This window comes from Artibeus jamaicensis, unplaced genomic scaffold (genome assembly GCF_021234435.1).
Source record: "Artibeus jamaicensis isolate MK-2021 breed Jamaican fruit bat unplaced genomic scaffold, CSHL_Jam_final contig_414, whole genome shotgun sequence".
Taxonomy (NCBI): Eukaryota; Metazoa; Chordata; class Mammalia; order Chiroptera; family Phyllostomidae; genus Artibeus; species Artibeus jamaicensis.
Genome location: NW_026521822.1, coordinates 1,000,544 through 1,012,734, shown reverse-complemented (window position 1 = coordinate 1,012,734; position 12,191 = coordinate 1,000,544). Strand labels below are relative to the sequence as shown.

Here is a 12,191-nt window from a genome sequence, read left to right as displayed (position 1 = left end):
CTTAGGTTACCTGTTGTTGCAAGGACAATATGTGGACCACTCCCATAGCTGAGGCAGGCTATTTTTTTGCCACTTAAAGAATCCAGTCTCCGAGGTTCAATGGTGCTCTGGACGTCACCTAATCCCAAACAGCCACAGCAGTTTGTGCCAAGCACAAAAATCTGTGAGGAAAACTACTGTTAGTTCAAGCGGTTTCATTTCTGACAAACCTATAATTACATTCCAACAGGCATAGTGCTCCTAAAACAAGGCTGCTTTATTTATAATAAAAAATAAGAATCTATTCTCTATACTTTTTAAATCTTAATTCCTTAGTTCCCCCCAACATCTTCAATTTAACAAATCCATTAGTGAAAATAGAAGTGGTTGATTTTTTCTTCAAAATTACCTCATCATTTACTGTCATATATAAAACTTCATTGCCAGCGCTGCCAAAGACACAAGCCTGACGAATTAACTGCAGTTCTTCTTCAGAACAAAGGGAGAAAATTGGCCACTTCCCCACATCTAACATCTTCAAAGATGACAGAGTAGCCTGTACTGGCTAAAAAGGAAAAAATATATATATTGAGACTATTCATCAAAAGATTAAATTTCTTTGCCCCTTTCCCTTTGGTAGAAGAGCTAACACTGATTTAGTGAGAAATGAACTCTTTCTGGTTTTGAGAGGCATCTCACAGCTGTGGAAATTGCCTTCACAAGCTCAACTGCTTCAGTACTGCTCTCACTACAATCAAGAACCAGAGGCTCTCGACAGAATCAGATCTCACCTATTAATTTTCCTCAAGGACACAGGAACCATCCAAGGCTGAACTTTGGGGAGCTGAATATCTAGCAAGCTCTAAGTTTTGGCTATGTCTTAAACACAGCTCTGGAAAATAGATTGGTTGTAAAAGCAGGGGGAAAAAATGACAAGACTGATATCTCATCTGCTGTTCAATTCTTAACAAAATAAGTGCTTGAAAAAGAACATGGCTAAAGGTGACACCAAGGAAATTGTCCAGAAATTTCAGGTCATTGGTCATCTCTGGCCTGCAGTTTAAACAGCTGGTAGGTTCCCTTATCCCCCACTCAGATTTGGGTACTGGTAGGAGGAAATATCCATAAAGTGTGTGTATTAGTTTGCCAGGGCTACTGTTAACAAAGCACCACAAATGGAATGGCTTAACAACAGAAATTCATTTTCTCACATTTCTGAAGGCTAGAAGTTCAAAATCAAGTTATCAGCTAGTTTGGTTCCGTCTGAGGACTGTAAAGGAAGGTCCTGTTTCAAGCCTCTCTCCTTGGCCATCTCTTCCCTGTGTCTTCACATCATCTCCCCCTCTATGTGTATCTGTTTCTGTGTCAAATTTTCTTTTTTTAAGCATACTGGGCCCTGGCTGGTGTAGCTCAGTGGATCGAGCACAGGCCTGCAAACCAAAGGATCACAGTTCAATTCCCAGTCAGGGTACATGCCTGGGTTGCAGGCCAATTCCCGGCAGAGGATGCAGGAGAAGCAACCATACATTGATATCTCTCCCTCTCCCCTTCCCCTCTAAAGACAAATAATTTTTTTTAAAAAAGAGAGAGAAAGTAAAACAAAACCTCTCTTTAAAAAAAAAAAAAGCATACTGGATTAGGGTCCATTTTAACTACTACGTTTCCAAATAAGGTCACCTTCTGAAGTACTGGTATATCTGAGTCCATTTGGGCTTCTATATCAAAAAACCATAGACTGGGTGGTTTATAACCAACAGAAATTTATTTCTGACAGTTCTAGAGGTTGAGAAGTCCAAGATCAGGGTACCAACACAATCATGTTCCTGGTTCATTGCTAGTGACTTCTCAAGTGTATCCTCACATGGTGGAAAGGGCTAGGGATCTCTCTGGACCCCTTTTATAAAGGCACTAATCCTATTCTTGAGGGTACTACACTCATGACTCAAGCATTTCCCACTTAGGATTTCAACATATGAATGAAGGGGGACACAATTACAGTCATGTGCTTAACAACAGTGATAAGTTCTAAGAAATGCACTGTTAGGCAATTTTGTCATCACATGAACATCATAGAGTACACTTACACAAATCTAAATGGTACAGCCTACCACACACCTAGGATATATGGTATATATATAACCTATTACTCCTAGGCTACAAGCTGGTATGGTATGTTATATACTAAATACTATAAGCAATTGTAATACATTACACTATAATGTTACAGTGTCATTAGGCAATAGGAATTTTTCAAGTCCATTATAATCTTATGGAATCACCATCATATATATGGACTTTTGTTGACTAAAACATCATTACGCAGTACACGACTATAAACTCAAAAGAGCACACACCTCATGAGCATCTGCTCTTATGATGAGAATGAGAGCATTCAAATGGGACATTATAAAGCTATTTCAAAGATAGCTCTTATTGATTTGCTATACTAGAAATATTTTCACTTACGTACTTTTGAACTCTCAATATTTTTGTATATTATAATAAGATGCAATAAACAGCTCATATGTCTACCAAATGGCATGTTTGGCCATTTCCCTCAATAATCATCATACTCTTGCTGCATTTAAAGGAGCAAGGAATTTTCCAAAGCCTGTCTTTCCCATCAGCTATTAAGCCAATGTTACCAGGGATGAGTTCTGGCAGACAGATGATCTTATTAGATACTTATTTTCTATAGACCTGGAAGGATATTTGTCCCTTCCACCCTTAGGAGTCATGACCCTGCTGACACCTTGGTTTTAGACTTCTAGCCTCCAGGACTAGGAGAAAATAAATTTTTATTATTTCACCCTCTCCACTGTGGCTCAGTTGGCTGGAGCATTGTCCTGTAAACTGAAAGGTCATGGGTTCTTCTATTCCCAGTCAATGCCTAGGTTATCGGTTTGGCCTCTGGTTGCCACACATACAAGAAGGAACTGATAGATTATTTGTTTCTCTCCCTCTTTCTCTCCAACCCTTCCCCTATCTGTAAAATCAAAAGCTTGTCCTTGGGTGAGGAGTAAAAAAAATCTGTTACTTGAAGCCCCTCAGTTTGCAGCACTTTGTTAGGACGGCCCTAGGAAACTAATACAAAGGTGAAGTAACTTGTCAATGCTAACAGAATCCCCTGGTTCAGGCGCCTGAACCAGGACGAACTCCCCTGATGCCAAATGCAGCCACTTTACTTTTACCATGCCGCTTGAATTGTAAGACCCTGTCCTGAGAATGATGTCTTCTCTTTGGGGCAGCACCCAAGTCCACTTCAAAGCTAAGGATGGAATCTAAGCTTCTATTTTAAATTACTCACCTCTTTATGTCATCAAAGAACCTACTTTTCTATGAGGCCCTTATTTTAGTATTTTGTCCTGTTTAAGTCTTGAAATTTTAAAAAGAATAATGTTTGGGCTGTGGCATCAAATATTTAATGTAGATGTCATGTGTGCTAGTTAAAAGAGTTCTTACAAATTATTCCTAATCATCTCAATTGTCAGACATTGCTATCATCGTTTTACATACGAAAAAACTGAAGTACTCCTCCAAGATACTAACACTTCCAAGTGGGTGAGCCCAGATTTCTTTCCATATTGTCTGTTACTGAGTAATGAGTTCACATAAAAAGTTATACGACTGGTAGAGCTAGTATTTGCCTGCATTTGAAGGGTTTTGGCTAGTGTTCCCATGGAGTTCCTAATGAACAGGACGATGCCCACTGTAGACTGCCATGCATGTACAGGGCAGATGGCAATATACAATGAGAAAAGCAGCAGCAACATGGCTGATTGATACCTCATCTTTTCCTTTCAAGCAGTATCTTGGATTTCAACTTGCCCTGCTACAAAATAAAGTGGTTTCTTAGATGCCTAGAATAAGGTTGTAAATTCAACTGAACACTTGTCTTCAAATTATTTGTTTTGAACTTTCTTCCTGGAGCACCTGTACAAAACCTATAGTACCCAGTTCATAACTCTGCTGACCACTGGGATTCTAGTGTGTTTGTAATGTCACCTGCAGTTGTACATTTGTGAAAAGACACTACTGGTCAAGAGAACATTGGGTCTGACAGTATCACTGAACATTTATTGTGTCTAATACCAAAGATATAAAAATGGGACATAATCACTCCTTTCAAGGAGCTCAAAATTTAGTAAAAAACAATTAACTACAAGATAACCTAAGTATAACAGAGGTGTACTTTTTAAATGTCAGAAGGCTGGCTGCTGAAGGTTAGTCATCAAAAACACATTTTTCTAAATCTGTGGGGAACTAGTTCGTAGGGAACTGATGACTAACTTTATGAAATATATATGTTTACACTTTTTAAAGTAAATATTTAATATCAGTCCCAAGGAACTGAAGCATCTTTGTTCACAGAGGAGAAATACATTCTTCTGTCCAGAATAATTATGAGTGTCTATAGTTATATATATCATATATGTTGTATACATATGTACATTTATATAGAGTACATGTGTATTCCTCATATATAACATTGTGTATACACCCCTATAATAAAAGTATATCTAAGGTTCACATGCAGCACCCTGCAGGAACTTCAATCATGCTGCAGCCACCTGCAGGATGGAAGCCATCTCTGTAGAAGGCACCCAGAGACCTCTATGCCCAACTGCTAAGCTAGGAATGGCTGAACAAGAGCCAAGAGCAGGCAACAGAAAAATCTGTATTGGGGAAAAAGGTGCTACCAAGGAATGAAAACTTAGCAACATATGTCATCAAGATCATGTACTTAGAATTCATAGTCTTAGTTTTGGTCCAGGTAATCCTTCTTCCTGCACAAAATGCTACCATAGGCAAGAATCCCAGGCCAGCTCTCCTTTACTACTTTGTTACATCTAGTCCACCTCTACCATCTTTTGCTAGTATAATTTTAATATTAACCCAAGAAAACCATAATTAAGGAAATAGAGCTTCATAAAGTTCGAGACCAAACTGCATTTTATTATTCCTTTGAGTGTGTGCTAACTGTATAATTGTTTTTCCATTGATATCAGAACCAAGTGGATTATTATACTTTGCTTAACTACAAACAATTATTAAGTTGTCATAATACAATGTAAAATACAGCATATGGAAAAGAATTAAAATTACACATTGGCCCTGCCTAGTGTAGCTCAGTGGACTGAGTGCAGGCCTGCAAATCAAAGGGTTACCAGTTCGATTTCCAGTCAGGGCACAAGCCTGGATTGCAGGCCAGGTCTCCAATAGGGGTTGCATGAGAGGCAACCACACATTAATGTTTCCCTCTCTCCCTCCCTTCCTCTCTCTCTAAAAATCAGTAAAAATAAAATCTTTAAATTAAAAAATAAATATCTGGGAATTGAGTTGTTTAACTCAAATCCTTCTTCAGGACAGTATTGACTGTGAAAGTAGGGTATGGCCTGTACTCCTCAACCAGCTCAAATGTCACCATGTCTGGGTATCCCTTCTCTACTCCTCAAACAATATACATAGTTCCCTGTTGGCTTTTTTACCCTTTACATTCTATATATTCACAAAAATATCTGTTGGCATCTCAGTCACTACACTGTGAGCCCCTCAAAGCTAGATACTAGCTCACTGATCTTCCCATCAGATGACCAATAAATGTCTGTTGAAGTGCTTCATGTGACAGAAACACATGCTCCAAGGACACATTTTTTTCTAAACTTGCCACTTTCTCAATAAAAAGGGGGAAGTTCTTCCATATGGACTCGATCCTCTGCAGTCTCGAGGAAAAAGTATGTGGTTAAATCAGCATCCCATGTGTCCAATGAAACTAGACAAGTTAAAATTACTTCTGATTAACAGAAAATAAGGTAAACCCAAATATGGTAAAAGAAGATAAAGGAATTAAGTTTTAGGCATGGGAGTTAACAGCTATAAAACCCAAAGGTGTTTTAACAGTTCTGGAACTGCCATATGGTTCCTTATAGAAATCTTTCTGCTAAGATTTGAAAAAGTAATCCCAGGATAAATGTAGATTCTTAAATCTAAAAGGAAATAAGTAAAAATTTTTATTTCAGAGCTGTGTTCCTATAAATAAAGAAAAATAAATTTTAGACCTTGGTCAAATTTTTCCTGGGCTTGGAAAATTCCAAATCACTGTGAGGCACAGATTTACAAATTCTCAGCTCCACTGAGGAATATATGATTTACTAAGCTGGAGGGGTGGTGGGGGGAAGGAGTAATGAATGAGAAGTATGAAAGGATGAATGAGTTAGCAGAGCTTTGATATCCTAGATTTTAACAAAAATATCTGAAACAGCCATCAAGTATGTAGCAATAACACTGAATGTTCCTGCCTTAATTAACTATCTCCAAAATAACTATTTTCTACCATGCACAAGTAACAGCAGAAGCAACCCTATCACAAGATACGCAATATGTCTGAACTGTGGTTCAATCATTACAGTCAATTATCTCATCCCTAAAGATAAAAAGCAACTTAATGAAATGATATTTAATGTTGATATTTCTGATTTAAGTTGGATTCTATTTACTCAAATACAATTCATATTTCAAGTGCTAACATGAGAACATTTTATCTATTATCTATAAGTAGTAAGAGTCTTAAAATAGACAAAAACAATTATCAAAATAAGGTCAAGTCTTACATGTGTTCCTTATTGATGTTTTAATATGCCTGTTAAAATTTTGTTTTCCTCAGCTGTAAAAAGGTCTCTTACAATATAAGGAATAACAACATATTCAGAATAATTATAACTCAAACCATGGCAATTCATACAAATCATGTTTGGAAAATACATGCTTGTCTTTAAAAGGACCACTTGGACTTTTCTCACAAATTTATAAAACAAGATCTGGTTGCTACTAATTTGCAAGTGCTTTAAGAGAGGGAGGCATCATACTTTCATTGCTTTAACCACCACAGCACATGGCTCAGAGTAGAATGCAATATATCCATTCAAAGCATCCTTTGAATACAGTTTTTTTTGTATGCTGGATACTAATTCTATTGGGAACTCTATTTTTGTACCATCTTAACTAAAAATACTTTTTCCATATCTGCCCCAAGTTTATTCAATAAAAATAGAAAGAGGACAAGGATCAAAATAACGAGAAAGAAAAGGAAAAGGAGAGGAAGAGAATTCATTGGCAAGAAAATCAAATAAAGAAAGAGGACCATGTTTTCTTCTATAATTTTTGTTATGGGGTCTAACATTTAAGTCTTTCATGCATTTTGAATTTATTCTTGTGTGTGTTCTAAGGAGGTGGCTTAGTTTTGTTTTTCTGCATGTATCTGTCCTATTTACTCAATGCCATTTACTGAATAAACTATCTTTAAGCCATTGTACGTGTTTGCTTCCTCTGATGAATATTAACTGACTATAAAGGTGTGGATTTATTGCCTGGACTCTATTCTGTTCCACTGACCTATGTGTCTGTTTTTCTGTCAGTACCATACTGTTTTGATTACTATGGCCTTATAGTACAGTATGATATTAGGTTGCATGATGCCTCCAAGTTTGTTCTTCTTTCTCAGTCTTGTGTTGCTATGTGGGGCCTTTTGTGGTTCCATATATATTTTTTTAAATATTTGTTCTAGTTCTATGAAATATGTCATGGGAATCTTGATAGGAATTGCATTAAATCTATAGATTGCTTTGGGTAGTATGGACATTTTAATGATGTTAATTCTTCTTATCCATGAACATAGTATATGCTTCCACTTACTGGTATCCTCTTCAATTTCTTTCTTCAGTGTCTTATAATTTCCTGAGAACAGGTCTTTTACATCCTTGTTAGGTTTATTCCTAGGTATTTTACTATTTTTGAAGCAACCGTGAATGGGATTTTTTAAAATTTCCCTTTCCGTCCATTATTGGTATATAAAAATGCAAATGATTTTTGGACATTAATTTTGCATCCTCCTACTTTGCTGAATTCACTTATCAGTTGTAGGAGTTTCTTGGTGGGGTCTTTAGGGTTCTCTATGTACGGTATCATATCATCCACAAATAGAGACAGTTTTACTTCTTCCTTTCCAATTTGGATGCCTTGTATTTCTTCTTGTCTGATTGCTATGGCTGGAAAACATAGGCAGCAAAATTTCAGATATTGCTCATAGCAATATTTGATCATATATATCTCCCCATGCAAGAGAAACAAAAGAAAAAATATAAATTAATGGGACTATATCAAACTAAAAAGTTTGTGCAAGCAAGGAAAACATCAAAAAACCAAAAAGACAACCCACAGAATGGGAGAACATACTCACCAATACACCTAATAAGGGATTAATATCCAAAATTTATAAAGAACTGAAAAAACTCAACACAAATAAACAAATAACCCAATTAAGAAATGGACGACTTCCACCAAGATGGAGGCATAGGTGGATGTGCCATACCTTCTCACACAACCAAGTTTAGAGACAACTAAATATTAGCAACAGAAAACACAGCCAGAACACGGAAAATTGAACTTTTCGGAAGTCCGTTAACAACAAATTCTTCAGCCTGACCGGTAAGGGGCGAAACCAGCGGCTGGTGAAGTGGGGTTGCACAGGAGGACTCGGTCAGACAGACTCAGGCGCGCGGAGTCGAGGCGCACGGAACCCAGGCGCAGGGTTAAACCTAGTGAGCGACCGAGCCAGCGACCAGGCAAGCAACCACAGAGGAGACAGCGGGGGAGCAGGGCAGCGTGTTGACTGTGGTCGCGCATTTGTGCGTGGGTGGACAGGCGAGGGAGTGGGCGGTTCAACCGGGACCTAGCGGGTCCCCGAGACAAATGGCAGGGAGAGCGCCGCCATTTCCCTGCTCTGACCCCACCTCCACATACAGCGTCATAAAACAGCGACTCTGAGTGGCCGGACCCTGGTGAACCGCCTAAGGCGCTGCTCCTCACCCAGCTGTGAGAAACAGCAGAGGGGGTCGCCATTTCCTGGCTCTGACCACACCCCCACATACAGCTTCACAACCCAGCGACCTGGGAGTCCAAGGTGCCATTTCTCACACTTAAAGGGCCAGAACAGACCAAAAATGGCACAAGAAGATCTCAAAGCCCCAGAACCTATAGATCTAAGCGATGAAGAAATAGCAAAACTCTCAGACACACAGTTTAAAACACTGGTGATCAGGATCCTCACAGAACTGGTTGATTATAGCCACAAATTAGACAAATATATGAAGGCGAAACTAATTGAAATGAATGGAATTGCACAGGACACTAATAGCAATGAAAAGGAAACTGGGACTCAAATCAATGGAGTGGACCAGAAGAAAGCAAATAATGGCCAAACAGAAAAGAGTCAGGAAGCAAGAATTCAAAGAAATGAGGAGAGTCTTAGGAACCTCCAGGACATCTTTAAACGCTCCAACATCCGAATTATAGGGGTACCAGAAGGGGGAAAGGCACAGCCACCAGTGGAAAACTTATTTGAACAAATAATAAAGGAGAATTTCCCCAATCTGGCAAAGGAAATAGATGTCCAGGAAATCCAGGAAGCTCAGAGAGTCCCAAAGAAGTTGGACCCAAGAAGGAACACACCAAGGCACATCATAATTACATTAGCCAAAATTAAAATGAAGGAGAGAATCCTAGAAGCAGCAAGAGCTAAGGGGACAGTCACCTACAAAGGAGTCCCCATCAGACTGTCAGCAGATATTCAAAAGAGACCTTACAGGCAAGAAAGGGCTGGAAAGAGGTATTCCAAGTCATGAAATCCAAAGACCTACAACCAAGATTGCTCTATCCAGCAAAACTTTCATTTAGAATGGAAGGACAGATAAAGTGCTTCTCAGATAAGATCAAATTCAAGGAGTTCATCATCACCAAGCCCTTATTATATGAAATGTTAAAGGGACTTATCTAAGAAAAAGAAGTTAAAGAAACATGAACAGTGAAAGGACAACAAACTCACAGTTATTAACAACCACACCTAAAACGAAAGCAAACTAAAAGGACAGCTAGATCAGGAGTGGAAACATAGAAATGAAGATCTCAAGGAGGGTTAGCAACAGGGGAGTGGGAGGAGGAGATGGGGGGAGAAGGTACAGAAAATAAGTAGCATAGACAGTAGATAGACAATAGATGGGGGGGCAAGAATAGCATGGGAAATATAGAATATAAAGGACTTGAGACACATGGTCATAAACTAAAGGGAGGGTAATGGTGGGGATGGGGGGGTAGGGTGGAGGGGAATGAAAGGGGGAATAGAACAACTGTAACAGCATAATCAATTAAAAAAATTTTTAAAAAAAGGAAATGGACAAAGAAACTGAGTAGACACTTCTCCAAAAAGGACATACAGATGGCCAAGACACATGAAAAGCTGATCAATGTCACTAATCATCAGAGAAATGGAAATTAAAACCACAATGAAATACCATCTCACACCTGTCAGAATGGTTATCATCAATGAATCGACAAACAACAAGTGCTGGCAAGGATGTAGAGAAAGGGGATCCCTTTTGCATTGTTGGTGGAAATGCAGATTAGTGCTGCCTCTGCGGAAAGCAGTATAGAAATACCTCAAAATATTAAAACTGGATCTGCCTTTTAACCCAGTAATCCCACTTCTGGGAATCTATCCGAAAGAACCCAAAGCATTAATTCAAAAGCATAAACACCCGTATGTTCACTCCAGCATTATTTACAATTGCTGAGAGATGAAGCAGCCCAAATGTCCACCAGCTGATCAGTGGATAAAACAACTATGTGATATTTACACAATGGAATACTACGTGGCTGTAAAAAAGAAACTTTACCCTTTGTGAAAGTATGTATGAAACTGGAAAATATTATGCTAAATGAAATAAGCCAGTCAGAGAAAGACAAATAGCATATGATTTCAGTCATATGTGGAATCTAATGAACAAACTGAACTAATAAGCAAAATAGAGTCAAATTCATAGATAGAAAGCAGGATGACAGTTAAGGGGTAGTGATGGTGGAGGAGTTGAGCAAAAAGGAAAAAGGACTCATGGAAATGTACAACAGTGTGGTGATTGCTGGGGGAAGCAGAGTATAAAGGGACTAATGGTAATGAAAAAAATAAAATTAAAATAATATAGTACTTTAAAAATAAAAGAAAAAGAAAGGGAACCAAAATAGAGATGTGACTTCCCTCGCTGTACTTAAGACCACCTGTCTTCTGGGCAGAAGGGAAATCTTGCTAATATGCTAAGACAATTGAACAGTATCCTGTGTTGTCCCCCACACCACTTCATCCTTCTACCATCCTAGGTACCCAATTTCGCTGGACTCTGGTTTATTCTTCCTGCTTCTTTTTTGCAAAAAGGAGAAGATACAGTATGTGTTTTCATCACTCAAGTCCTTCTTACACAAAATAATTTATATACTCTTTTGTGAGTTGCTTTTCCCCCCCACTTAATAGTATATCCTGGAAATGGGGTAGGGGTTGGCAAGATGGAGATGGAGTAGGACTGAGCAGATTTTGGTTCCTTGTACACAAGGGAGAGAATCCTGTCCAATCAGCAGAGGAGAAGCCAGGCAGTCAGCAGTTGCTCAGCATATATGAAAATAAGGGTCCAGAAATCTTGACGGTCAGGGAGGATCCAGACAGTAGGGAGACAGCAGTGGTACAGTAGAGTCTACGGGACGGAGCAAAGACAGGAACACCAGGGAATTCGGGCGGGGGGGGGGGGGGTGCACAGTCCAGGGACCAGCACTCAGCGCATGGCGCACCTTGACAGGCGCCCAGCGCGCTTTGGAAGGCGCCCAGCATTCTGGACTGGTTCCCCGTGCAGCTCCCTCCCACAGATTCGTGGGGAGGCTGGGGCCTGCCGAAGGAACCGAAACAAAGGAACAGAAGGGTTTTCAGCTGGCGCACAGTTCGGGAGATCAGTGCCCAGCGAGCAGCGTGTCTGGGCAAGCACCAGCGCGCCTAGGTCAACACCCAGCACTCCGGACCAGTTCCCCCTGCTTCTCCCTTCCTTGGATTTTTCTAGAGGCCTGGTCCTGCTGAAGGGACTGAAACAAAGACAGGAGCAGAAGGGTTTTCGGCCAGTGCACAGTCCGGGGACCAGTACACACCGCGCAGCGCGCCTTGACATGTGCCCAGCGTGTCTAGGTTGGCGCCCAGCCCTCAGATCTGCTTCCAGCTTCCAGTTCATCTCCCTCAGACTCTTTGGGAGCCCTGGGCCTGCCAAAGGGTCCTTGGGAGAGAGCTGCGATCCTTCTGGCCAAGCAAGGTTGGGGGCCAAGAGAGACTTGTGTACAAAAGTTTACAG

The 12,191-nt window shown here is 39.8% G+C and overlaps 1 protein-coding gene across 4 annotated transcripts in view; it reads right to left on the bottom strand.

Moving 5' to 3' along the window:
• RCBTB2 (RCC1 and BTB domain containing protein 2) overlaps positions 1-12,191 on the bottom strand; it is a 58,117-nt gene that overhangs the window by 24,579 nt on the left and 21,347 nt on the right. For 3 of the 4 annotated variants that reach the window (XM_037152043.2, XM_053665444.1, XM_053665443.1), the window contains exons 2-3: positions 389-544; positions 11-161 (exon numbers count right to left, since the gene is read on the bottom strand). In XM_037152043.2, coding sequence (XP_037007938.2) covers positions 11-161; positions 389-514 — 277 coding nt within the window. In that variant the 5' untranslated portion in view covers positions 515-544. Of the gene's footprint in view, positions 1-10; positions 162-388; positions 545-7,671; positions 7,697-12,191 lie in introns of those variants that run through there. The other variant, XM_053665442.1, reaches the window with a different exon arrangement.